The sequence below is a fragment of the Oryza sativa genome, chromosome 3, assembly GCF_034140825.1.
Source record: "Oryza sativa Japonica Group chromosome 3, ASM3414082v1".
Lineage (NCBI taxonomy): Eukaryota > Viridiplantae > Streptophyta > Magnoliopsida > Poales > Poaceae > Oryza > Oryza sativa.
Genome location: NC_089037.1, coordinates 37,088,824 through 37,114,511, shown reverse-complemented (window position 1 = coordinate 37,114,511; position 25,688 = coordinate 37,088,824). Strand labels below are relative to the sequence as shown.

Sequence of the window (25,688 nt, the reverse complement as noted above, 5' to 3'; positions counted from 1 at the left end):
GGAAGGAACCCGTCAGCGCCGCCACCGTCGCCTCTGCCCCTCTCACGTCGGCGCGGCCGGCCGCCTCGCTCCCATCGGCGGGGGTGGGGGCGGGCGAGCGCGGCGGCGAGCGGTCGACGGGCGTAGCAGACAGGCGGAGCAGCCAGGGGCAGAGCTAGAGCGAAATGGAGGGTGGTGCCACTTGCTTAATTTACTCTACTTTAGATCGAGTTTAAGCTTATGCGGGTGCCTAAGTTTACATTGAGGGGGGTGCATACATGGTAAAAATAGATAAGGTATAGCTAAAAAATTTTCTTAACCGGGTTCCTGGGCACCCCCCCTAATATATACTAGCTCCGCCCCTGGAAGCAGCGATGGTCGGTTAGTTGTTTCATCTGCCGCGGCGGCGGCGCCAGCAGCACATGCGGATCCAGCTTCGCCACCCACTCCGCTGGCTCTCCGCATGCCGCCCGCATCCCGTGCTCACCCATCGCCGCCCGCTGCCGGTGAAGAGAGGAGAGAGAAAGAAGAAGAGAGAAGAAAAAAATGTGCAGCTGATGACATGTGGGTCCCATGTAATTTTTTTAATTTCTTTTGCTGACTAGAATGCCACGTCACCAAAACCGGGCAAAAATACTGCTATGGGACCTCCTTTGAACGGTTTCAGTGAGTTTAGAGGTACACATTTCTGGTTTTGTGGTTAAGGGACCTCGAAAAATCTCGCGGTTAAGTTAAGGGACCTCTGGTGAACTTATTCCTATTTATTAACTTACACACCCATGAATAAGTCTATTGTACATTCCTCACCTCTTCGATTTGGATCGAATCAACTCTGTCAACAGTAAAAACTGAATATAACGTTTCTCCTATCTTCAAAAACAGGTACAAATGGACTTCCTCAGTTGTTTCTCGATCGAGTGGCTAAGATGTAGGATATATTTTTTAAAATTTGCAATAATACAGCAAAAGCACAAGCTATACATGCAGCTTCCAGAAATAAAGCAGAGTAAAAACCTTGGAAAAATCATTAATAATATAAATATATCGAAAACAGTTGGTTAAACAGAGTAGTCAAGAGTCGATCGATCGATGTACACGGAGACAAAATCAAAGACCTCTCTCATCACTTGGATTAATTAATACTAGTAATATTTAGAGACTCTTGGGCAAGCATAGAAATAATTAGCAAATGAGGATGGTGATGCAGGAGGTGTAGAGGCTAGGCAGCAAGGGAGGGGTGGTGGTGGTCAGAGTTGGGGATGGTCTCCTTGTGGAGATGACCGTCTCCCTTGGGGACGATGAGACCGAAGCCTCCTTCCTTCCTCTTGTACAGGACGTTCATCTCCCCGGTCTTCTCGTCTCTGAAGGCGTAGAAGTTGTGGTCCACATTCACTAGCTGCTCCATCGCCTCCTCCACCGACAGCGGCGGCATCTCGAACACCTTGGTGCGCACCACCTGCATTCACAGTTGCATTAATTTGGTTCATGAATGATTTGATTTATATGCATTGATCATGCATCAGACTGCAGACCTTGGTGAGCACCGTGTCCTCGTCCTCGGCGCCGACGGCCTCCTCCAGATCCTTGAGCTGGGCCTGGGCGTCGTCGTCGTTGTTGTCGAGCAATGATGGCGGCCAGTCGGAGACGGGGGGCTTGGTCCCCTTGAGGTGGCGGACGTCGGTCTCCTTCTCCTTGATCTTCCTGAGCTTCCTCTTGATGATGGAGGAGGCGAGGTCGATGCTGGCGTAGGTGGACTCGGCGTCCTCCTCGGCGCGGATGACGCCGTGGCGCTTGGTGAAGAGAGTGATCTCGCACCTGCAAATCTTGGGACCTCGGCTGAGCTCGCCACCGCGGGCGGAGAGGCGCACGTCCACCTCCTTCACAAGCTGGCTGTGCTTCGCCACTGCTCTCCCCGCCTTCTCCTCGATGTGCTCCTTCACCTTCTCATTCAGCTGCACCGCCACGCCACGCACGTACGCTTTTCATTCCATTCCATTCCCATCTTTATTTTTCCACACAACGCTCTACCGCTCCTCCCAACACATTACTACTTTATCATGACTCTGCTACTGTAGCTATCCCATATAATCCCTCCGTATTTTAATGTATGACACCATTGACTTTTCGACTAACATTTGACCATTCGTTTTTTTTTTTTGCAAATATGAAAATGTTTATGTCATGCTTAAAAAATATTTGATGACGAATCAAGTCATAATAAAATAAATAATAGATACATAATTTTTTTTAATAAGACGAATGGTCAAACGTTGGACAAAAAGTGAACGGCGTCATACATTAAAATATGGAGGTAGTAATAAGTAATAGGTCCATATTACTATTCCGTTGCAACGGGTATACAGTTAGTTTTGTAATAATTTTTAATCTCTCTAGTATAAAATAGAATTCTAGTGAAGCAAATTACTACTAATATAACCAATAAAGAAGAATGTAGTTTCGTTGAATTCTACTAGTATTTCATAAAGGTCCAATTAATAAAACAAATACTCTAGTTCCATTACCGAATTATATATACTCCCTCTGTTTCAGGTTATAAGATTTTCTAGCATTACCTATAATCATATATATGATAATGAATCTAGAATATTATCATATATATATATATGTGAATATGAGTAATGCTAGAAAACCTTATAATATGAAACGAAGGAAATTCCAGGGAAGCAAACTAGTGGTAGCAGTAGGAGAGGAGAACCTTGACGTTGCGGCCCTGCATAATGAGGCGGACCGAGGAGAGGGGCCCGTCCCACGACATCCGCACGGACACGGCGCTGCTGCGGCGGCTCTCGGCGGCGAGCAGCGGCTGTGGGTGGGCAGCAGCAGGCAGTGCGCGGCCAAGGAAACCGGAGCGGAGGGGCACGGAGACGGAGACAGACGGAGGGAGCTGCAGCTGCTTGACATGGTGATGGTGATGGTGATGGGAAGGAGGCGGCGCGAGGGCCATTGCTGCGGTGGTGGCGGGAGCCATTATTCCCCACCACTAATAGCTAGAGAAGAAGAACAATGCTCTGCTCTCGCAGTCTCGCTTCGCTAGACTACTGTTTGCTTGCTCTTAATAACAAGAGAAGAGAGAAGCTTGAGATGGCTGGCTGGCTGGATCTGGAACGAATTCTGGATGGATGCACAAAACGAACGACGAATTATCTCCCCTACCACTACTACTGATGAACTACTGATGAGCAGCAGCAGACAAGCGTCTAAAAGGGCGGAGTAATGTGGCGATGTGGATTGATCTTATCCAGTGTCTGTCGACGTAACCCACCCTCTCTAGATCTTTCCGCTCGACGCCAAGCCCGTCGCCGTTACTCGACAGGGACCAAGGACGCACCGCACGCTGCACCTGCACCTTCACCTTCACCTTCACCTGCACGCATCAATGAAGTTCCAAATCGATTTCCAGTTGCTCCTCAACATGCATTGCATGCGGCTCAACTTGTACAAACAGCCTCCGCACGTCGGCGCCGCTACCAGAGAGAGATACCAGACAAGAAAAACTACTATTCACTACACAAGCAAGCAAGAATCATAGACAAGGAAAATGAGTAAGCTGCGGTTTAGACATAAAAATCAGGTGGTACAGGTTTTACACAACTCCACTCCTGCTTCTCAGTCACTACATCATCAGATATCCAATAGTTTTTCTCTTCTTTTTTTTCTTTTTTTTTTTTGTCTAACAAGCAAGGAGCCGACTGTAATTTCTCCTTTCATGGTTGCAACACTGCCCGCCAAAAAAACGGTTGTTGAGCAAAAACAACACATTGAATTCATCCTTCTTGCTTCAGAGCATCCCCTCTTTCCTTCAATTCTTACTTCCCTGTGATGATGATTCATGCTAAAATATGTCTCTAAGCGCCCATCCCACCCTTTCAACAGAGCTACTAACTCCTTGGGGGGCTCAGAAACCGAGCAAGCAGCAAAACAATCCAATAAATAAAAATCACCAGACATTTTGGTAACGAAGGGGCAAGGGAAAAAAAAAAGACTTTACAGACTCTGGTTGGCCATTATCGGGAAAAGACACCTGTCTGATCCAAAAGCCAGAGAGATCGATGTTGGAGATTCACAATTTTTTTCTGCTATTGTTAACTCCGGCAGTTGTGAGAACAAAACACAGATGGCTCGGGCATTTTCACTTAGCTCAGCAAGAACTTGAAAATATCACTCAGTGATATTATGCCCTCCACACGTTTGCTACCAGCTTCCACAATGAAAACACGGCGCACCCCTACCAACAATATAAAATGCAAAAAAAAAATATTAGTAAGTTGAACCCGAAAAGTTGCTTTCAGGAAGCATATCTAGGCACAGATAATTACCAGGATTAGCTAATCGCTCCATCACTTTCAACAAAGTGTCAGACCGGAGACACATCTGACATCTTTGCCCGTTAAAGAATCCAAAGGGCGAATTTGCATCCTGTCCAAGCTGCAGAGCCTGAACATAACAACAAAAATGAGTAGGTTCACACCAAAAATCACACCAGCTCGATGGATAACATATACACAAATTCACGAGAAAGCCTGCTTTAAACAGCATTGCACTACTTATTCTATTATAGTATATGTTTGTTTGACCGGTATGGAAAGTAAGAGTGATAAATGGACAAAACACATCAAACTACAGCCTACAGCCTTTGTTTTAGATGTGTGTGCATGCTCCATGCTCTGCGTGCAAAAAGACACAGGGCTAATAAATGCCAGAACCACAAAGGCATGTCCTCATAGTATATATGTGTGATGCAGGTATCGATACAGATTTCCCTATCATATACATAAATCAGTAAAGTTATTATTTTCTAAGTTAACCAGTCTTCAAGACCAAAAGAAACTCTGCAAAAATTATTGTACAACTGTATCCCAGCTAAAATTCCAGACACAAACTAAATCAAGACGCATTAAATATTTACTAGCATACCTGATGAATGGTCATCTCATCTAGGCGAATGTGTGTGTACACCTTGTCTTTTGCAAGAGCTGTGATGTCACTACATAATGGAAAAAACACAATGAATACATGGACCAAAGAATAGTATATGACTACACAAAGAATGGTGAGTATCAAATGGGCACCTTCTGGAATATGTGTCAAGCAGTGAGTCATTGTCATCCACAATTGGTATTGAGCTCACACCAGCTGAATGAAACAATTAGAGTACAGAGTAATTGTAATAAGACATTAATTTGGCAACAAGATAGCGTAAATAATCGAAAGCTGTAAGAGATCTCAGTGGAATTAGTATTAAACTTCAGTAATTGCACCAAGAAACAGAAATGCAAGTACTTTCCCAGGCATTGGTTATGGTAAAACAGACAGATAACATACCTTGAACCAGCAAATTCAGGGCAGCGCTAAGAGATGTGTTAGGCCGCAACATAGCCAATGGACGGCCATTAGGATCACCAATTTTTGGAACCCAGGTACCCAGAGGAATTGTGCATACAGGTTGGCTCAAAATAGGTAAATTACCTTGAGAATTTTTAAAATATCTACAAATACCTGAAAATGAAATGTTGTTAAGCTATCATGTAATATGTTTGTGTATAGCACACTTTTCATGCAAATACATAGAAACACTTACATTTCAAAATTCCAGAAAGGGAAGCAAGATGCAACAATTGTGGATATGAGCCATCTGGTGATGAGGAAAACATAATTGGAACGGTAGAAACACCGTTTTGCAGTATCTTCATAGCAATTTCCCTCAGGGATTCATAAGGGGTGGCCTAAACAATAGATTCACTCCAGCATAAGTGCATGAGACACATGATCATTATAAAACTAAGCATGTTATAAAATACTAGGATGGAAATGAAAAGGAACAGTTGATGCAAGGGGTTCGATGAAATTTCACACCAAACAAATTGCAGTTCACTAAGTAACTCACTTGAGCATGGCAATTAAAGCTAATTAAGCAAAATATATTTCAGCATCCAGTAGATAACTTAGTTGTAACACAAAAAGTAAAATGTGTCATAGTGTGCCAAAAAATGTTATGACAAAAATGTGTGTCATGGTGTGCCAAAAACTGTTATGTGGTACTCACACAACAATTGTTGACAACAATTTGTCAAATGCAAATAAATCAAAGGGTAAAATATTATCCTTAGAATGCAATACATGAATTCTAAAATTCACTGGAGTGTAATTTGGCCAGTAAATATAGATAGAAGTTGATGGCAGCAGTCTCAATTTGTGGTGAGTGCATACAGATTTGCAATTGGTTCACAAACACAGTGGACAACTCACATGAACTAAATGGTGATTTGCCCTCCAAGAACCCTCGTTTCTGGCATAAGTTTGACGCTTGGCCTCCTTCCACGCAGATATAGTATGTGTTTCAAGCTGCTCTTCTGTCAGATTGGAGCCATGAGTTTCCAGCTGCAATATAAACAAGATATTAAATGCTACTCTGTTGGAATATGCTCACAAATTGTTTCAAGTAACAAATCACATGGTCAGGATTAATAATCCTTTACCTGGAAGCAGAAACAATTCAAACAGCATAAAAATAAAGTATCATGATGCAGTCGCTACTACTAGCATATTTATTTCTATTTTCTAGAGTCCACCTTCCAAAAGATACGATTTCAAATTTTTGGAGGTTCTACTAACTGAACACTTCCAATTAAGGGAAAAACAGTTCAACATGATCACTATCTTGGCTGAACTTCTTGTGGTCACCCAAACAAAGTTCCATGAGATGCATGGTTACTAAGTGATACAGCAGAATCGGGATTACAAGCAGGTACATTGTTCAAATGCATAGACTCCCACATTCCATTAATGAACCAGTCGTCTTTATAATTCATGTGAAATAAGCTTCTAGGTCAATAACTTAATACTGTCAAAGAATGATATTACACTGCTTCAGATTTTTTTAAAAAAAAAAAACAAGAATTGCGCAATTTCGTTTTGCAGGGCCACTAAAAGTGGCAGCATATTTGAAATGAACATTAAACCATCACTTGTAACAATAAAAAATATACAATAGAGAACAACAATGACACATAAAAAAATAATTAAAGAATACTAACACCAAACAGTAAGTGACAGAATAAATTACCTCTCTCAATATGAGTATAAAATCCAGTGGGCTCAAAAGGCCAACAAACTGGCCCCTGAATGAATCCCATAGAGGTGCCACAGGAATTCCCTGCAAGGTACACTATTTATTTAATGTATGTTCCCAAAACCAGCCAATATTTCTTGTACTTCAATATATATGGTTAAAGAAACTATGAAATTTCCAGTTATATCAAGATGCCAAAAATAATTAAATCAGAATCAAGATGGCAGCTAAGAAAGCACAGAGCTGAACTTTCTTATAACCTATATGGAAATTGTGGAGTGCAAACAGAATAGAACCTACTTCCTCCAACCTCTTCTAATTGTTGTATTGGATGTCTGACACATCAATCATCACCCTTGACAATTACTTGCTCTAATCAAATCTTAACAAAAATTAGACCCCATTGATGATGTATCGATTAATAAATTAAAGTGAATGTTTTTACATATATAGTGCTCTTTCAAGCTTTTAAAGGTTGACCACATGCATTCTAGGTGATGTGTACAAGAGGAAGGATGCAACATTGGGTTGTACAAGAAGTGTGAAGTAGGTGAAGTAGCTGCAACTTTTAAGGCATGAGGCTGCAGTGTTTCCATTTTCATGCAATCTCAGATGAATTGAAGCTGCCAATGAAACCAAACATTGTACGCAACAACAGGCCAACATATTTACTAAAAAGGTATGTACCTATTCCACTATATTTACAGATCAAAGCAAAATATCACTAGTTCAATGTCAGAACAACTAATGAAAGATTGGAGGGAAACAGGCTACAGAGCAGAAGAAGAATGAAAGATTGGAGGGAAACTAGCAGAAGAAGGCATAGTCACCTGTTCATGAAGAATATGAAAAGATTGCTTCACAGGCAAATTAACGTCTAGAGCAATGACCTGAATTGTAAATATAATGTAATAAGAATAACCATTAGAGCACTAAAATTCATACAAGACGAGCTCATTTTCCATACCTTGCCAGAATCTGGGAGTAAATCATACCCAGTTTGTCCATTCAGAAAATCCGCTACACGACACCTAGAGATCTGTATAGCTGCCTCTGAAATTCTCTGAGGACCTTCCTGAATAATGCCATCAGACAAAGAAACCTGCTTGAAGAAAACAAGAAAAGTTGTTTATATTATATTTAGCTTCTAGAAAGAAAGGTGAAAAAAGCAAAAGGCAAAACTAAACAAATAGGAAGCATTATAAACACACATGACCTTGTTAGTGAAGATAAAAAGAAATGTATTGCGCACACGAACATTTTAGTGAAGATAAAAATAAATGTATCACACACATGAACTTTTTAGTGAAGATAAAAAGAAATGTATCACACACATGAACATTGTAGTGAAGATAAAAATAAATGTATCACACACATGAACTTTTTAGTGAAGATAAAAAGAAATGTATCACACACGTGAACTTTTTAGTGAAGATAAAAAGAAATGTATCACACACATGAACTTTTTAGTGAAGATAAAAATAAATGTATCACACACATGAACTTTTTAGTGAAGATAAAAATAAATGTATCAGCTACTCAGCTTGTATCGCTTTCCTATAAATAAATTTTCCAATAGAGGAGAGAACATTTGTATTTTGCACACAGGTGCTGATAATTACAACTCCACCCCTTCTCCCAGCATTCAATGATCACACTTTGCTCAGTAACACCGAAAAGATGTATAAATTCGCAGGTAGCATCAAATGCGCTGACAGATGGGGCATGGGGCTAGATGTTATTTTCCAATTTGTGTGACCTTTGTAATGCTATTAAAGTGTGTTGTATTATTGTATCTGCCCAACATGGTATGCTTCAGAAGCATACTACCCCTACATTATTATCAACCCAGAGATAAATTGCGGCAACAAGTATACCACAGTGTCACTGTTTGCTCGCAACTGTGAAAATAGCAGCTATCCTATCAAGTATTTTCAAATTTCAAAACAAGATAAGTGGCACTTACAGTACGTTGAAAATTGTCGTTGTCCACATCCATGTTCATCCTACTTCCAGGTGTACTAGGGCTCAATATTGTATTTATCTGGTCAAAGTCCCTAGTCAAGCATAAAGTGTTAACCACACCATAGTCTCCTGTTATGGTAGGTTGCCGCTCATCGTGCCGCCATTCCCCATCCACACAAAACTTGTACTGAATATCAATGATTTAAAAGAATGTTCACACATTAGATGTTGCATCACAAGAACATAATTTATTGGGTAGCAAAGCTAGTCTAAGACAACTATGATAAACTTTGGGATAAAAAGGGCACCTGATGAATCCCAGGGGACAAACTGCATATGGCCTGAAAAACGGTGGGACAACCTTCAACAGGAGACATTGGCAAATGTTCTGTCCACCTAAGAAAAATTAGGGCCATTAGGTGTGTAAAAAGAACACATGGCATGTATTTAACAGGAAATAAAACTGAAAAATTCATGTTTAAACGTATCCAAGCTAATACCTAAGCCAACATACTGAAAAATTCATGTTTAAACGTATCCAAGCTAATACCTAAGCCAGCATGCCATGCGAGGACCCTATAGTGCATGACGTCAGGAGACATCATGTATATGTTGACCAGAGAATGCATTATACACGTCACAGCAACTTTTAATATTGGGCAAATGATGGTAGCAGTGAATCTGCCACCCCTCGCCAGCTTTACACCATATTTTTTACTAATAATGCCTGAAGTTCTTTCAATACACGTTAGAACTAACACATATTATTACTTTCTTATTTAGTCTCCAAAATAAAAATTCAACACAGAAAGTTGTAAGATGGCCTATATACATAGCGTAAAGCTAACTAGTGTTAAAACTATGTAAAAAATTTAACCGATCCACGTAAAAGAATATGAAGGCCATGTGCAATTAAAAAGGAGTCGTGTTAACTTTTCTTTAGAAGCGTGTCAGCGTATGCATGGTTTATAATCGTCCTAAACGAAGGCAAGGGCACATAGCAAGTAAATAAATCATGATGATAGCATATCCACCATATACAGGGGAGAAAACAAAAGAATGGAATCAACTGGTGTATGCACATACGACACAGTGACATAGTAAATATAAAGCAGGAATTGTATCAATGCAGTATAGTTGGATGAAATGAAATGAAACAAGGGCACGGCATGCGATGGGGCGCAAGCTACATGGCGCGCTAGAGCTAGTACAGTTGAAGAGGTTTTGAAGTATTCCCAAATCAGCAGTCTGATCGCTAGGGTAGGGTGGGAGATAAACAAGAGTAGCACAAGTGGAAGGTAAAGAGTGGTAATAATAAGATAGGTATGGTATAGGATATACTCCATTTATTAGAAGATAAGGTAAAAAAAGAAGAAGAAGAAGAAGAAGAAGAGATGCAAACCTGGTAAAGGAGCCGGTGAGGTAGACCCTCTTGCCACCGTAGGGCCAGACGAAGCGCGTGGGGACGCCGGAGGCACCGGTGCTGACGGCGCCGGCGTCGTGGGCGGAATCAGCGCCGTGGGAAAACATCTGCGCCAGGTCAGAAGGGCGAGGGGAAGCAGCGAGGAGGGGAAGATCAAAATCTAGATGGATAGATAGAAAACCCTAAACTAGACTAGAAGGGGGAAGAAGAGAGGAGAGGAGGGATAGCCGCGACGGGATCCCCCACGTGAAGCAAGCGCGCGCGAGAGGGGCTCCCCGCGTGAGAGCGGATCACCCGCGTCGGGCCGCGCAGCCCTCGCCGGCCGTCATCCCGGAACCTCTCTCTATCAACCCTACCCCTACCCCTACCCTACCCTAGGTAGGGTGTGTCCGTACGGAATCGGAGGCAAGCCCCTACCCTACCCTAGGGGGGAGAGATCGAGGGGCAAAGGGGGGTGAGGGGCACGGGCGGTAATGGCAGGAAGGGAGCGGCGGCGGTGGCGGTGGCGGCGGCGGCGAGAGGAGGGAGATGCGAATGCGGCGAGGAGGAGGAGATGGAGATGGGGATGGAAACGCGAACGCGATGAGGGAAGAGGAGGAAGAGGCGATGCGAGGCGAGCCGGAGCAAGAGAGAAATGAACAAGAAGGGAAAAAAAAAAACAAAGGAGGCTTCCCTTCCGAGGGTTGAAAATGAGGGGAGGCCTATCTATCTACGGATCTTCTGCGCCCGCAACACCCCCATCCTGTGTGCTCTGCTGCCTGCCACCTCCAATACCACCACTTGTATTCTCCATCCATTCGTATTAGTATTGTTTTTTTTTCCAATCAAAACTTTCATACAGATATTTTTAGTTTTATATACACTATAAATAAATCCAATTAGTTGTTTGTTATATAAGTTGTGCATGCAACAGCAGTAAAATGGGTCACTTATACACTGATGATAAGACTATAGTAGATACGTAGCGTGCATGCAAGAGCGGCAAAATCGTCTGACATACTATTTAATACAAAACTAGAACGTATTTAATTATACTTGGCGAAAATAGCACCTATTAAATGCATAGTAGAGCATGTTCTTCTACTCAAAGATAAATAATATATAGGCGGGAAGGGACTAATAGGACAACAAAAACGTGCAGAAGAATACAAATGACACCGTATATTAAGAAGACGTAGCCAAACAACATATCAATTATAACAGTACTAGAGCATGTATTAGAGGTATAGGAAAATGTCTTAGAGAAATTGATGACATGATCATTTTTCTTTATTTTGTGCTTATTTACCTGGTACCGCTAAAAGTTAGGATGATGGGAACAAATATGTTGAGTTTACTACTCACTAAGTAGTATGGAAGCCGGTCAACCATGTTAAGATATTCTTGTGGAAGGATTGATAACTTTTAAACTATCCTATGTCATTGGTAAATGAGTTTTTTTTACTTGAGAATTGGAGTTAGTTTGTGTCGACGTAAAGTGCAATATGTCTATTGTAAGATACTCCTATATACACCCATATATACCTTAAGGTAAGGAACACTGTTCATTCAATACCTTTCAAGGACCATAGTTAAACAAGTAGAGTTTTCAATTTTAGTTTGGTTGTTTTTCATGCCTACAGAGAACTAATCAATTTATTTTTTTAAAAAAAGGAAACTAAAATTAAAAACCATAGACTTCCAATTATTAGTTAGCCATCATTACAAAATACACCACTCTATAAAAAATTGCCTCCAACATAGTCTAGGCTCTAGAGATATAACAAACATTTTTCTCACTTTGTTTAATAATGGGTTGTCGCTTATTATCACAAGTAAAGTACCATTTCCTAATTTTAACTAAAACTAATAGAATTGATAAAAGAGTAAACTTTAGCTAATGGAGTCAAAATATTTAAACATGTATTAATAGGACATACTCATAACTGTGTACGTGCAGGACCGTCCCAGGGAATCGAGCTGAGCGGCTGTTCACAATCCCAATATCTAGGGTCCCCAAACACCATCGTGCACGGGAGGCCCAAGACCCAAGTAGTTAGGTCGATCAAGCGCTTCTAGGCTGCTCGGCCCATGGCGCAAGTAGGCGTGAGAGTCATGGAGTATTCGCCCAACATCGTTTTGCTTTCTTTTCTCGAATCTTGACGTTTGACTGGACTACTAGCTCACCATTGTCTCGACCGAAATGCTCTGCAATGTTGGTTCACACCTTGCAGCCTCGCGCCTGCCACCGGTCGTATGAAGGTGAGGTTGCACTACTATAGCCATAGGCTCTCACCACCTGCATGATTAAGTTCTTATATAGTCTCATTCTATCGGCCATCATCTCATCAGGTAAACGTGAACTTTGTTCTTATAATGTAATTTCATTTCCTAAATTCCAATTTTATTATTTTCATCATGTATATAATATTCAACTTTCAAGCCATTTGTTTTCTAAAAATTGGATCAGAAAAATGTCACTCTGGTTGTGAAAAGGTAAAACCATAGAGAAAATAAAAGGTGTAATCCAATACTAGGAAGGAGCTATAAAATAACCATGGACTAATGTAAATTATTATTATTTTATCATTTAAGTTTACGGCTCGGCTATGATTTCACACGGGTCTCCAAATTTCAAAGGAGCTATGTCATTGTGTATCTTTGATGTTATTGGGGAAAAAGAAATATTGAATGGAAGGAATATATGCCTTCAAACATTATAATCTTCTGGATAACAGGACTCCGGTAGATTATCCAATTCTAATAAAATTAGATCATATTAATTAGTATATGGATTAATAATTAGGTAATTAGTATGTATTCTATTTTTGAGTAATTTTTGTTTTTTTGATCGTCACGGACAATATAGAAGGAAAAAAAAAGGTGAGTAACACAATCTGATGGTGGAAATGAAGATGGGTGAGTAGTGGTGATGGTGATCACAAGAGAGAGTGTTCCTCGTTTGCATCCCATTTTTGTGGGATCTCCCATGATAATGTCGGAATAGGACAAAAAAAATAGGCCGGAAATGGTGATGCGCATCCTAAGTTGCACGGCCGTCGATACAAACGAGGCAAAAAGCTTAGCAATAAGATTCTTCCATCTCCTCTCCTCTTGTCCATCTTCTTCGCACTCTCCGCCGCCCGCCCCCTGTCATCGTCCTCCCGCGCGCCAACGATGGCTGCTCCCATCACCGCCGCCACATCGCCTCTCTCCCCTGCGTCTCGGGTTCAGGTATACTAGGTCACCCCCCAGCTTCATTTCTTGGCTAGCTACTTCTTCAATTTGTGCCGCTCTTCCTTTTTTTTTCTTTTTTCAAGCAAGCTTGCCCCCCTTTTAATTGTGTTCATATTCCTTACATACACATACAGGTGATGTGCTCAATGCTCAATCCAACCTCAGCTTCTTTCTCCAGGCAAACAGCAAGCTTCCCGTCCATTCGGTTGCGCCCGGTCCCAAGTCGCTTCCAGGCCTTGTCTTGTTCGGTATGTATGTAATATCACTGTCATGTTCTTTGCTACCTCCACCATTGGAATTTGCACTCTACTGTACAGTCATGCCTAACTTCTAAGCTCAATGCAAGTGCGTGATGCCTCCAACAGAGTTGGAATGCACATTTCTGCCATGTGGATAATCAACTGAACTGCAATTACTTTCTGATGCTAAATGTAGTTTTGATTTCCACTCCAGATGTTAATATACATGTTAGTTCAGTCAACCAATGAAATTATTGCTTCACTGCAATCTTTCTTCTTCTCTTATACGTTCACCAACAAAGTAGTTTGCCGAAACCACCATAAGAAATTCTCACACACACCATACAATGCCAAGAACTTTCACTATGTTTTGATGTATCATGCCATCACCTACTGCATCTTACATTCCTTTTACTTGGTGCAAGGGGATAAAGAAAATTATTGGTGATGGTAATATAGTGTTCCTCATTAGTTTTCCTACACTGCTGCCCTGGTACATTACTGACTATGATGCCAATGTTTTATGTTGTATGAGTTTTTTTTTTTAGAAAAAGAACTATGTTACCGGTTAAAGATTTACAGTGACAGCATAGCAAACAATTTATGGCAGGAGGAATGGTTTTGAAAAAAAATTCACAATCAGTTTTAAGAACTAGAAAGATGCATTCGACAGTGAAATTATCCTAGCTTGCAAGAGAACTGCCCACTCACGATGGCTATAGAATCGGTTACTCCTGATGAATTTTCCAAACTGCTTGGCTGCTTGCAGATTTTCAGTGTGTTACCCTGCTACCTTGATTGCTTAGTCCTGTTCATATTTACTTAAAGCATGCAGTATTTCCACTTTATTGAGCCTAATTTTGGTCCCATGCTGTAATTGCTGTGGGTAGCAGTTTATATTATTACAATATGTTCATGAAAATTTATGCAGGATATTTTCAAAGACTCTGCTTGATGATTTATTTTACATTATTGAACAGGCCAAACAAGACACTATTGATAAGGTTTGCGAAATAGTTAAGAATCAGTTAGCAGTAGATGAAGGCACTGCCGTTTCTGGAGAAACAAAATTCGTGGACCTTGGTGCTGATTCACTTGACACGGTAATCTTCTGGACTAATGTAATAATTCAACACTATCTAAATCACCTGGACTACTTTATTGATTTTTTTTAAAGGGGACTGTAAGACTCCTCTCAACTAGCCCTTTTCTTGGCAACCTCATACTTTCTTGTTGAAAGTCCACAGTGATCTCTGATATTTGTCACGGCTCAGATTAGTATTAAAAATTATTCTAGTCAACATCTCTCCTGGCATGTTGTTGTTGCTCTCAACAATACATTTTTCGCAGATGCGGCAATTGTACACCTTTTTATATTTAGTCATTGTATAAATGAATTTATTCTCCGTTCATAGTGGAATGAAGAATCAATTCCATATCTAGCTTTGTGCTCTCTTTTCCCAGGATCTAGCTTATTATTCTCTTTTATCCCAGGAATGTGGCGCCTTTTTCTTTCTTATGAAAATCTCAGGAATTTAGTATTTGCTGCCTGCAGCCATGATGCCTCTGATTACTCTTTATGTGTGTTTTGATTGGTTTTAGGTTGAAATTGTGATGGGCCTTGAGGAGGCATTTCAGATTACCGTGGACGAATCGAGTGCGCAAGTGATTCAGACAGTGGAGGATGCTGCTGTGCTTATCGACAAGCTTGTGGCAGAGAAGGACGCCTAATTAGCTGTTGCCAAAGCTCAGTTTGTTGTACTACTACAAAATACAAATTGTAGTTTACAGGCTATGAATGCCGATGAATCTCTTGTTGAATCTAGTGAGTCTCTGCAGGGATTTGTGCGTGTTTTGTTTGTTTCACAGATTTTGAATAAAGGCTGGGAATGAGTAAGTGTTCTTTCCCTGACCCTGAGGCTGATCGCCAGAGTGTGTTCCCTATGTCACGCAAAGAATGCTGATATCGGCCGCAGAAACGCTGAATTTTAAGTTCAGAGCTTCTGGAGGTGAGGAATTGAAGTCTTGGAGCTTGGGACATCTCAAACTGCAAGTCTTTTACATTTCATCTGGGATTTTTCCATCCCAACATACATATCCATTCGAAAACAATAGTAGCTCGTGTTGCTCATCACTCACATGACACAGAGCTTTCCAAAAACCGAGCTACATAACATTTTAACCAGGCGTACGTTAGAAATTAGTACTAGGGCCGTTCGATGTCTTCCAGTTCCTCTTTTACCTAGCTTCCAGGCCTTCAGAACTCAAAGCCATCCACATCCATGCCTGCAGTCTCGGCTACTGAGAGGACGGCTCGGGTTTCAGACAGAAGTTTCTCGCCATCTCTTCCGTCACATCGCTACATGCATATAGAATAGGGTAATTAAATGGCAAAAACTGAGAGAAAACAATGCACATAGAATTTTCTACAGCACATATGGAGGTTCCCTTACCTATCAGGTGCTTCTTCTTTGCTTATAAGCGAAGCTTTCTTGGACGAAAGAAGCTGCAAAAAAATTTTATCACCAGCCGGCCTAAATTTCTGACAGAGCTTTGTTACGAATCCATTGTATTCGTTTGGTTCCTATAATGGAAAACAACACCTAAGTTACAACTGAGCAAGCATGTTTAAACTATACATGAGGTCTCGCAGCAAAATAAGGGGCATGGATTACATCTAACTACCATGCAATCAAATGAAAATAACCATAGGAGAGATTACCTGTTCAATAATGCAGGCCTTCCGTAAAGCAACAAGGCACTCCAGTGCCTTTTGGTGATTATCCCGATCACAGGAATCCTGTATTAAAGCGGTTATGTACTTCTGCATCTCTTCAATTGCCGTCTGAACCCACGTTGAGCTAGATCTCTGTGTCAGCATGGCTTCAAAATCTTGAACAGGATTATGATCGCCAATCTCCCCAGCCTTCTTTTTTGGAGGATATAAAGCTTCCGAAACCCCAACCTTCTCTGCAGAAGGTTCTTCTAATAATTTAGCCTGATCGTCTGCGCCAGTATAAGTCAATCTGTCCTGTGTCCGTGCTTTCTTTTTCTGTGATCAGTCCAAACAGATTTATGGTTCCCCAAAATTACAGTATCAAGTCAATAACACAAATACGTTAGCAATATTTCTAACCTTGGGGTTCTCCTTCAGCTCAAATACATTGCCTAATTTTTTTATTAGCGGTGCTTGATAATCAATGACATCAGGATCAGGTTCAGTTATCTTCTTTAGACATTTGTCGAGGGGTGGGACATTTGCATCCGGCTGCTTTGACTTGAGATCAAGGTACCTGTAGAATCTCTAAAGGGGGAAGTGGCAAGTGAACCTTAGTCAACAGAATAAAGAATATGCACAAAAGGAGCATTAAAAGAAAAATGTCAAGTGATCTAGAACCTATTAGTAAACTTAGAAGCAAAACAAATACATACAAGAACCTTTGCAGAGCATACTCCAATGAAAAAGTGAAAAGAAGAGGAAAAATAGCTTAAGGTATATAATATGAGAAAAAAATATCAGAATATCTAAATTGGTTTTGATAAATAGCAATATTCTGAAGGAAGAATAGCACCTCCAACATGGGATTCGGAGTGAAATCAGGCTTAAGGATCTCTTCCCTTCCAGGTGGTGCAAGATCTAACATCTTTACCAGGTTATCTGCAGCTTCCTGCTGTTCCTTGGTAGGCTGAGATGATGATGGCAGGCTGCTGAAGGACCGAAACTGAAACTCTCTGATGTCCTCAGCAAATGGAAGTATATTGAAGTAAAAGGAATCCAGCTGCAGGGAAAAGGAAAAAAAAAGAATTGCTTGAACATATGCAATCATCAGACGAATCCTACAGGTATAAGGTGTGAGTAAATAAAGTACATACAACATTTTTTGCTGATGATATGTTTGGTGTCAATACACCCAAAGCAACATTCCCTTGACCTTGCCTCCACACGCATCGTAAAATTGCAACCTTGTTCATTTCACTCATTGCTCTAGCTAAGGCAGAAACGGCAGCAACTGCTTTTGTGTTTCCTGGTTCCGGAACAAAGGAGAACACATCTTTCATAAAATAGTGCCTGTTAAAGTAAAAAAGGTGGACTGTGTCACCGTTACTAACATCTGGTCTTAAAACTGCAATATAGTAAAGACATTTAATATTAAACTTATAAACATGTTTACAGCAATTTATCTTTACAAATTTTGGAAATGAGATACTTTCAGAAAAGAAATTTTATATTAGCTTTTGTATAAGCTGAACCCCCTGGCAGTCCTTAGGGATAAACAGAAGTTTGACCCAGTACAGATCTGAGTTCTGTAATCTATACATAAAAACATAAACTTTACGTGCAAGGATTTATGATTGATTGATCGAATCAGAGCACTGCATTCATGTATTGTTTTCATGCATAAACCATTCACCAATTCCAGCTTGCAACATATTCATCCCAAGGGGTTTTATAACATGATAAATGATAACCTACAGCTTAAACTCAAATGCAACACCACATAACACGAAACATGTACTCTTTAAACATTTATATTAGGCATAATTGCAAGGATCAGGTAATCAGCTAGAGCAAGAATTTATTTTATAATGTTTTGTTTCATAGTATCAGCTCAATCTCCAATGATATAAAGTACATAAACTAACTATTCATGCTTGAATGTTCACATGGATTGGTTTGCTATGTCTTCAAACAAGTTACCTCAAACAACTTGAAATAATCATGAAATTAAATGTAGAAATGGCATCAGTGAATACAAGACCACAAGGTCCAAAGAACATAATCTTATTCCAAATAAAAGGTTGAAGGATATGGGTTACCGAGATATGCTGGATCTATCTGTAAAACCTAGAAGCTTCACACCTTTCTCAGGTTTGAACTTGACAGCTTCCCATTCAGCGGATGATATAGGAACAACTTGTGGACCATAAAGATATCCTTTAATTCTTTGATCTGGTGGAACGACTGTGTCTGGTTCTAGAACACTTTTGTACTCATAATCCACTTTGACTTCATGAGATGCAAATTTATCACTTGCAGGAGCCTTATCAGAATACTTCTTCAAAGTGGGGAATTTCTCCTCAGATGTTTTCTTATAGACCCACACCTGTTCACAAAGACGTCAGACCAAATTGCAAACTGAACCAGAATTAATATAAATTTCTCTAACTGAAAAAAAAAACATTACATGAATTTAAGAAAACAACACCCCACCTTTATTTTAAAGCTAGAGCTCACTTCCAAGTCTCCCCTGAAGACAGTAACTGGAAGTACATTTCTAGTCCTGAGAGCACCTAAGAGTGACGTTGGGCTGTCAACATGAACTACCTTTGTTACTGACCTCTCTCTGAAGTGGTATAATAATTGGTCGTTTTCATCCATTACAGCATTGTGACGAACTCCAGATTCTCTGAAAATAATGCAGTCCATCTTGATTTCGTGTCTTTTCATCTGGTCTGCAATAGTGTCCACCTGATCCTTTTTTGTCCCTTGGGGTGGATCTCTTAATGGATGTTGTGCATCAGTGACTAGACACATACGCTGTTTTCCTTTGATATTTCCAAATTTTCTTATCAGCATATCCAAACCAACAACAATAGCATCCAAAACTTGCCTTAGTCAAGGAATTCCAGTATCTGATTCCGATCAAACTCGAGAAGAGTACAGAGCAAGTTCAAACAACGCTATTATGATGTAAAACAAAGAAACTATATGACTTAAAGACAGGGAAAAAAAAGAAGATGAAACAAGCACAAATCCATAAGCAGGAGCTACTATATGAAGAGCCGGATGCTGAATATGGATGGCAGTATCACAACAAAGAAGTCCCCCAAAATGCAAACACTTAAGGATAATGGACTGAGAAATACTAATTTGAGCTCCTACACCATAGATATGATCTAGCAACATGCAAATGCAGGCAGCAGGGCAAGACAAAAAAAATGCCTCATAAAATGAAAGATCAAATAGGTGTCGTGTGCTGATAGTAGTAGTTATGGCAAATCTAGTAACGGATGTCTAGTTAACAATAACTATAAACCAAACATCAGCATACAGTGCTACTTGTGGATACAGTCACCAGGGGAAGTTCCCCTTGGAAGGTTTTGCAGAGCATTTGTTGTTTCTTCATCAACAACTTTAATATCACGAGCAACCACCACATGCTTATAGCCCCCAAGCTCCTTGGCGAGTTCGTTGCTTGTTTCTGCACATATAAACATAAATCAAGCAGCCCAAGGAACTTTTGAAGCAAGAAATATGTGACCCAAACAATGTTCATGCATGGTTCTCAAATTTGCAGCAAAACAATGCAAACGTTGGTGTCTAAGTAGATCTATCGTTCATAGCAACTTGAGAAGAAGTGTTTAACTAGACTAGATGTGTGAGAGAAGAAACATTAACTTGTCTGATCCTTCACTGTTGTTAATCACATACTTGTTTAATATAACTATGTCTTTATCCTTTTCCATTGTGAATCATATATGCTTGTTCAATGAAGCTAATAAAAAACAACACAGAACATTTGAAGTGCAAACAAAATTTTAGTTAAACATTTGCTTGCAACAATACCTTTAGTTCCAAAAAGGACAACACCGATCTCATCACTCCTATTATAAACTAGCTGCAGAGAGGGGGGAAAAGGCAGGGGGGTTAGCTTGAGGCTGATTGGTTACAAGTTATGATGAATTGCAGGTGGCCAGGTAGTAGCATTTGCATCTGGGAAGTTAAAATGGAAATAGTGTGTGCTTGCCTTCTTATGCACAAGGGTGGAGCAGATATTCTCAACTTCTTGCAGAACGCCATGCATGGATGGGCCAACATCCAATAGCAAAACCAATGCTTCCTACATTAAAAAAAATATAATTGATTGGCAATAAAAAGTGCTACCAGAAATGGTCTTGCATATTGGTTTTTTCTTCTCTTTTTATTTTTGTCAAACACGCAGAATCACAGGGACGGGGGGGGGGGATCAGTATCATGGGTTTGATTTCTGGTTTTTATTTTTTTTTTCATTAGATTTTGGTATCACGGTGTGCAAGTCGAAAATGTAAAATCAGGATACTTCCTAACAACAAGTGCATGGTGCAGCGGAAGGAGAGGAATGCAGATAGGTTAATGTGAAGATGGATGTAAATAGATACTAAATCACAACAATCGAATGCGAAGTAAATTATTACTGTCCCAAAAACCCTAGGAATGGGGGGATAAAACCTTTATTTTATTTGAAGGGGACGGAGGAGGAGGGTATAGATAGGGTTTAGGAAGGGTGGCGTTGGAGTTGGAGTGCAAATCATGGAGGACGAGGAGGTGCGAACGAGCGAGCGAGGTTACCTTGTTGCGAGCCATGAGGGAATTGAAGGAGGTCGACGACGACGCGGCTCGAGGAGGACACGGACGCGACGCGGTGGGCCTTCACCAAGACTTCCGCACTCGATCACCGACCGGCCGCCTCCCACTCTCGCGGCCGTCGACTTCCGCGCTGCCGCTTGCTGACTCGTCGGCGCCGCCACCGGCCGCTTTGCCGGCGCGGAGAGAGAGAGAGAGAAGACGAATGGCGACTTCCGACTTGGCTGCAACACTGGAACTTCTAAAAAAAAAGAAGAAGGTAAATTGGAACCATGCCATTATAATTTTGCAAAGTTTGACATATGCCATCAGTATCTCAATGACATGTAGGACCCACATGAGTAAATGACATGTGGGTCAGGATGGCATATCTCAAATTTTGCAAAATTATAATGGCATGGTTCCAATTTTCTAAAAAAAAGGGTTAATTAGGTATATGCTTTGAAATATACCATTACTATTTGTGTATTTGTAACGATGCCACTACTATACTATTTGTTTACAATCTTAAAGATGCCACTAAGATGCGTATTTTATATGTATTGGATAAAAATACCCTCATCTTCTACCTCTCTCTATCTCTCATCTATCTTTTACGGGCCTGTTCACTTTGATGTTATTTTTAACATTACCAAATTTTGATAAAGTTACCAAAAAGTGACTATATTTAGTTTGCTGCCAAATTTTGGTAACTATATAAGAAATCCTGCCAAAATTTTGGCAAAAATTTTGGTAATGCCAAAATTTGGTAAGGTTTTTTTTGGCATCAAAGTGAACAGGCCATACCTCTCTCTCCTATCTTCAGCAGCGGCCACAAGAATCTTGCTCCGCCGCCGCGCCGCCACACTTGCGCGCCGCTGCTGCTACTGCCGCGCCGCCGCGCAGTAGCAGCTGCTGCCGCCTCTCGCCGCTCACTCCGCCGCCGCCGCTCCACCGCTCCCCGCTGCATCGAACAGGAAGAGAAGGGAGAAGAAGAGGAGGAAAGAAGAAGAAGGGCAATTTTGTCCAATCTTTTCTTAAAATATATCTAAGGGGTAAATAGTGACATGTCTCAAATATGTGTAAAATTATAATGGCATGGTACCAAATACTTGAATACTAGTGGTATATTTCAAAACTAGTATATTTTTAATGGCATGGATCTAATTAACCCAAAAAAACAAAGGGAGGGATTTACTACACACCACACAAGAGGAATTTCTCTTTACTAAGACCCTGTTTAGATGTGACTAAAACTTTTAAGTCCATATCACATCAGATGTTTGGACACTAATTATAAATATTAAACGTAGACTATTAATAAAACACATCCACTGATTCGCGAGACGAATCTATTGAGCCTAATTAATCCATGATTAACCTATGTGATGCTACAGTAAACATTCTCTAATTATGGATTAATTAGACTTAAAAAATTTATCTCGTGAATTAGCTTTCTTTTATGTAATTAGTTTTGTAAGTAGTCTATATTTAATACTCTAAATTAGTATCTAAATATAGGGACTAAAGTTAAGTCCCTGCATCCAAACACCACCTAATAGTATCTATTTTGATTTTAAAGAATATAAATAATTTTGAGATGGAAGGTTTAGATACATATATATGGTATTTTCTTCGCGCCCTGAAATTTTATTTATTGCCCTGTTTTTAAATTTGGTTAAGTTTTGTGCTACGAATGGAAATTTCTTTTTATAGTGAGATTCACCCCCCTCACGCTTGCTTTTGACCCTTTCTTCTTTTTTTTCTTATTAACTAGCAAAAATGCCTTTGGGTTACATGAGGTGAAGACAATTTTTGTGATTCATAAAAACTTTACCAATTGTGATGAAATAGAGGTGATTGGAGAGGAGGGCGTGATGGTGTAGGCTGGTTAGATTGGGTTAGGAGAAGGAGGGGTTGGGGACGTACAATCAACTTAAACACGGATAACGTAAAAAAAATTTAATGAAAACATCTCCAAGTTTTATATTTTCATAATATAATATAATTAATGTCTTATTATAGATGTGGTGCTTGCTTTGGAAGGAGCTCAGGCGACGTGGTCGCCATTGCTTTTTTTCCCTCAAAGGCACAGGTTGCCTTGCCATTTCATCAAATTCAACGATGTATGTAATAATCATGGTGATTACTCATTTTTTGCTTCATCAAATATTCAAATTCACTTAAAGCAGAGCATACCGTAGCAATGACCGAAACCAAAAGCGCAGCAGCAATGCAGCATATTGCCAAACTGCAATCCTTCCATCCATGGACACGGAGAGTAGTGTAACAGTACAAATCATCAGTGGCAAAATGTATTAGGATTGTACACATACAGAATCATCCATCCCAAAGGGAATAAAAAAACAACTGCCAGCAAATAAACTGCGAGAGATATGATTACACGACGAGAAGGATACACACATATTCCAAAGTGATCAAAAAATCATGGCTCAACGGGCGGCTTTAGCCTGATCAACCTCCGGACTCTGTCCTTCTCCGTGTTCTCCAGCAGACCCTGCATCAACAACGTGCAATATATATATCATCAAGCTCTCAGGTACTAGAGTAGATCACAGAAAATGGGGGAAACAACTTCACACACTAGAAGATCAACCCCAAGCTGTACCTTCCAAACAATCTCATCAAGGCACAAGCAGATCCTCCCGTATTTGTCAAGGAAGAGCCTCTCCGTAGGCGGTTTCCCACATACATCCTTCACTGCCGATGTGATTGCAAATATCACCTCGGCCACTACAGACAATAATCACCAACCATGAGTACAATTGATGTGGAAGTAGAAGGCGTTCAAACTAGATTAGTAACTTTTACATAAGGAAAGGAATATCATAATTCATAAGCTTGACGACACTCACGAGCAAGCTCATCATATTCATCCTTGCCAACAATGTACAGGCAGACATCCCCAATCATTGTATAAACAATAGAGACGGACCTGAAAAAAAACCCAATAGTAAATAGCAGCGATAGAGGGAAATGTTCTATTTCAGATGAGCAAAGGATTTGTAGGAGATGACAAGCATGATTCAGAAGGACAGCATACAGTAAAAACAAAACTCAAGGCAACCATGGGATCTGATTAATGATCAGTGGATATGCTCTACTACACTTACTGTATAACACATGGTCAAGCTTAAGGATGACTGAAGGAGGTTAATTCTACACATTCAGCATCACGACCTGCAGTTCCAGGTTCATTATCTACTATAACTGGTAAGTTGTCTCTCCTTTTCTTTTGGCCCCTGGGCATTTTTGTTGTAATTTTGGAACGTTTATTTCCTCACCAATGTAACCAAATAGCAGTCCTGCTGTTTCATTCAGAAGATTTTTTTTTTTAAAAAAAAACAGAGGAGCATCAAGTTGATGCTCAGAATGGTGGCAAACTGGAGAGCGAATTTAGGAGATGAATGAATGAATGAATTTTCCGAAAATAGATTTGTACGGGATAGGAATAAGATTAACATTGGCACATCAGGGAGCGATCTTAACACAATATTGCTACTGGGCAGTTATGGCCAAAAGACATGAACCAGGTAATATTGATGTTAACCAGGGATCGAATAAAAAAAAGGGCCTGAACAATTGGTAAATCTTGAAGATCCATTTGGTGGTACCAACTTACTGGAGAACTTAAGCTAGAGTAGAATAATCAATCAATCAATCAGTGAGCTAAAGGGGAAAAGTAGATACTTGTGAGAGGCAACGAGGAGCTCCTCGTTCTTGGCCCCCTTGAGGTTGTCGGCGCCAAGCTTGACGAGGAAAGAACGCCAGTGCAGCCTTTCCTCCGCGGGAACACCATGGAAGCTGCAAACGTTTACCAACCCGCAAGTGATAAATCAGTTTCTATCAGCGGTAAGTACGGGGAGTAGAGATGGATTAGTTTTGGAGGGAAATGGTTGAGGTGGAATTTGTTGGCCATAGGTAGCGGGGGAGCGTGGAAGAGATGGGCAGATCTGCCTCAGGAGGCGAGATCCCCCGAGAAAAAGGGCTTTCTTGGAGGGGAGAAGAAGAAGATGGGGGAGGTAAGTACCGCTCGATGAGGATGTTGCCGTCGGAGTTGGAGAAGAGCACCGCTAGTATCATCTTGTCTCGCCTTCTGCCCCTCTGTTCTCTCTCTCTCTCCCTCTCCTCTTCTCCGGCGACGATTCGTCCCTGTCCCGTCCCTTGCTCGATTGATCGATTCGGATTTCGGAAGAAGAACCCCTCCGATGAGGAGGAGGAGTGGTTGGGGCTGCATGGGACATCATGCATCTGTAAGAAAAGATTCTTGATGGGCCGTCTCTGATGGGCTGCATGTGGACTCGGCCTTTTTACATTTCGACAGCCCATAAATTCAAGGTGTTTTTGTTTTTTCTTTTCTTGCAAAACTCCTTCCTATGGCGCCCTATCTATGACCATCCCCATGGATCCACACATGAAAATCAACCAAGT

The 25,688-nt window shown here is 40.7% G+C and overlaps 5 protein-coding genes across 7 annotated transcripts; 1 reads left to right on the top strand and 4 right to left on the bottom strand.

Annotated features, from left to right (window-relative positions):
• Nucleotides 1–994: 994 nt before the first annotated feature.
• Nucleotides 995–4,019, bottom strand: LOC4334840 (ribosome-binding factor PSRP1, chloroplastic). Its single transcript, XM_015775495.2, has 3 exons — nt 2,696–4,019; nt 1,512–1,931; nt 995–1,435 (listed from the first exon to the last, which is right to left on the bottom strand). Exons 1-3 carry the CDS (start codon nt 2,966–2,968, stop codon nt 1,199–1,201), a joined length of 930 nt encoding a protein of 309 aa, XP_015630981.1. The 5' UTR covers nt 2,969–4,019; the 3' UTR covers nt 995–1,198.
• On the bottom strand, nt 3,540–11,117 carry LOC4334839 (sucrose nonfermenting 4-like protein). The gene is made up of 13 exons (XM_015775494.3): nt 10,437–11,117; nt 9,343–9,430; nt 9,036–9,221; nt 8,037–8,171; nt 7,900–7,959; nt 7,064–7,153; nt 6,247–6,378; nt 5,579–5,723; nt 5,323–5,496; nt 5,070–5,133; nt 4,915–4,984; nt 4,317–4,434; nt 3,540–4,225 (listed from the first exon to the last, which is right to left on the bottom strand). The coding sequence occupies exons 1-13, from the start codon at nt 10,562–10,564 to the stop codon at nt 4,134–4,136; spliced, it is 1,482 nt and encodes a 493-aa protein (XP_015630980.1). The 5' UTR covers nt 10,565–11,117; the 3' UTR covers nt 3,540–4,133.
• A 2,439-nt stretch (nt 11,118–13,556) lies between these two features.
• LOC4334838 (acyl carrier protein 3, chloroplastic) lies at nt 13,557–15,824 on the top strand. Its single transcript, XM_015775652.3, has 4 exons — nt 13,557–13,670; nt 13,808–13,921; nt 14,893–15,015; nt 15,515–15,824. The coding sequence occupies exons 1-4, from the start codon at nt 13,614–13,616 to the stop codon at nt 15,641–15,643; spliced, it is 423 nt and encodes a 140-aa protein (XP_015631138.1). The 5' UTR covers nt 13,557–13,613; the 3' UTR covers nt 15,644–15,824.
• A 56-nt stretch (nt 15,825–15,880) lies between these two features.
• Nucleotides 15,881–21,500, bottom strand: LOC9267125 (ATP-dependent DNA helicase 2 subunit KU80-like). Of its 3 annotated transcripts, none has more exons than NM_001424197.1 (12): nt 21,243–21,500; nt 20,662–20,754; nt 20,481–20,532; nt 19,984–20,115; nt 19,125–19,519; nt 18,731–19,017; nt 17,786–17,981; nt 17,485–17,691; nt 17,049–17,216; nt 16,635–16,964; nt 16,366–16,496; nt 15,881–16,271 (listed from the first exon to the last, which is right to left on the bottom strand). In NM_001424197.1, exons 1-12 carry the CDS (start codon nt 21,255–21,257, stop codon nt 16,211–16,213), a joined length of 2,067 nt encoding a protein of 688 aa, NP_001411126.1. In that variant the 5' UTR covers nt 21,258–21,500; the 3' UTR covers nt 15,881–16,210. The 3 variants fall into 3 exon arrangements, with proteins under 3 accessions (NP_001411126.1, XP_015631137.1, XP_066164298.1); XM_015775651.2 differs by having other exon boundaries at nt 15,953–16,271; nt 16,366–16,418; XM_066308201.1 differs by lacking the exons at nt 20,481–20,532; nt 20,662–20,754 and having other exon boundaries at nt 15,953–16,271.
• Nucleotides 21,501–23,518: 2,018 nt separating this feature from the next.
• LOC4334836 (uncharacterized) lies at nt 23,519–25,467 on the bottom strand. The gene is made up of 5 exons (XM_015775649.3): nt 25,288–25,467; nt 24,948–25,061; nt 24,113–24,192; nt 23,866–23,990; nt 23,519–23,754 (listed from the first exon to the last, which is right to left on the bottom strand). The coding sequence occupies exons 1-5, from the start codon at nt 25,338–25,340 to the stop codon at nt 23,683–23,685; spliced, it is 444 nt and encodes a 147-aa protein (XP_015631135.2). The 5' UTR covers nt 25,341–25,467; the 3' UTR covers nt 23,519–23,682.
• Between the last annotated feature and the right edge of the window lie 221 nt (nt 25,468–25,688).

Excerpts from the sequence above, each read along its gene's own strand:
- LOC4334838 (XM_015775652.3), top strand. The coding sequence starts at position 13,614 with ATGGCTGCTCCCATCACCGCCGCCACATCGCCTCTCTCCCCTGCGTCT. Across the intron at positions 13,671-13,807 it reads CCCCTGCGTCTCGGGTTCAG|GTGATGTGCTCAATGCTCAA; the intron begins GTATACTAGGTC and ends ATACACATACAG. Across the intron at positions 13,922-14,892 it reads TCCAGGCCTTGTCTTGTTCG|GCCAAACAAGACACTATTGA; the intron begins GTATGTATGTAA and ends ATTATTGAACAG.
- LOC4334840 (XM_015775495.2), bottom strand. The coding sequence starts at position 2,968 with ATGGCTCCCGCCACCACCGCAGCAATGGCCCTCGCGCCGCCTCCTTCC. Across the intron at positions 1,932-2,695 it reads TGCAGGGCCGCAACGTCAAG|CTGAATGAGAAGGTGAAGGA; the intron begins GTTCTCCTCTCC and ends GTGGCGGTGCAG. Across the intron at positions 1,436-1,511 it reads AGGACACGGTGCTCACCAAG|GTGGTGCGCACCAAGGTGTT; the intron begins GTCTGCAGTCTG and ends CTGTGAATGCAG.
- LOC4334836 (XM_015775649.3), bottom strand. The coding sequence starts at position 25,340 with ATGATACTAGCGGTGCTCTTCTCCAACTCCGACGGCAACATCCTCATC. Across the intron at positions 24,193-24,947 it reads CTCCTCGTTGCCTCTCACAA|GTCCGTCTCTATTGTTTATA; the intron begins GTATCTACTTTT and ends GTTTTTTTTCAG. Across the intron at positions 23,755-23,865 it reads TTGATGAGATTGTTTGGAAG|GGTCTGCTGGAGAACACGGA; the intron begins GTACAGCTTGGG and ends TTGTTGATGCAG.
- LOC4334839 (XM_015775494.3), bottom strand. The coding sequence starts at position 10,564 with ATGTTTTCCCACGGCGCTGATTCCGCCCACGACGCCGGCGCCGTCAGC. Across the intron at positions 9,431-10,436 it reads CTCACCGGCTCCTTTACCAG|GTGGACAGAACATTTGCCAA; the intron begins GTTTGCATCTCT and ends AATTTTTCTTAG. Across the intron at positions 6,379-7,063 it reads TTATACTCATATTGAGAGAG|CTGGAAACTCATGGCTCCAA; the intron begins GTAATTTATTCT and ends TTTATATTGCAG.
- LOC9267125 (NM_001424197.1), bottom strand. Across the intron at positions 20,533-20,661 it reads CCACCCTTGTGCATAAGAAG|CTAGTTTATAATAGGAGTGA; the intron begins GCAAGCACACAC and ends CCCTCTCTGCAG. Across the intron at positions 17,692-17,785 it reads TATCATCAGCAAAAAATGTT|CTGGATTCCTTTTACTTCAA; the intron begins GTATGTACTTTA and ends TTTTCCCTGCAG.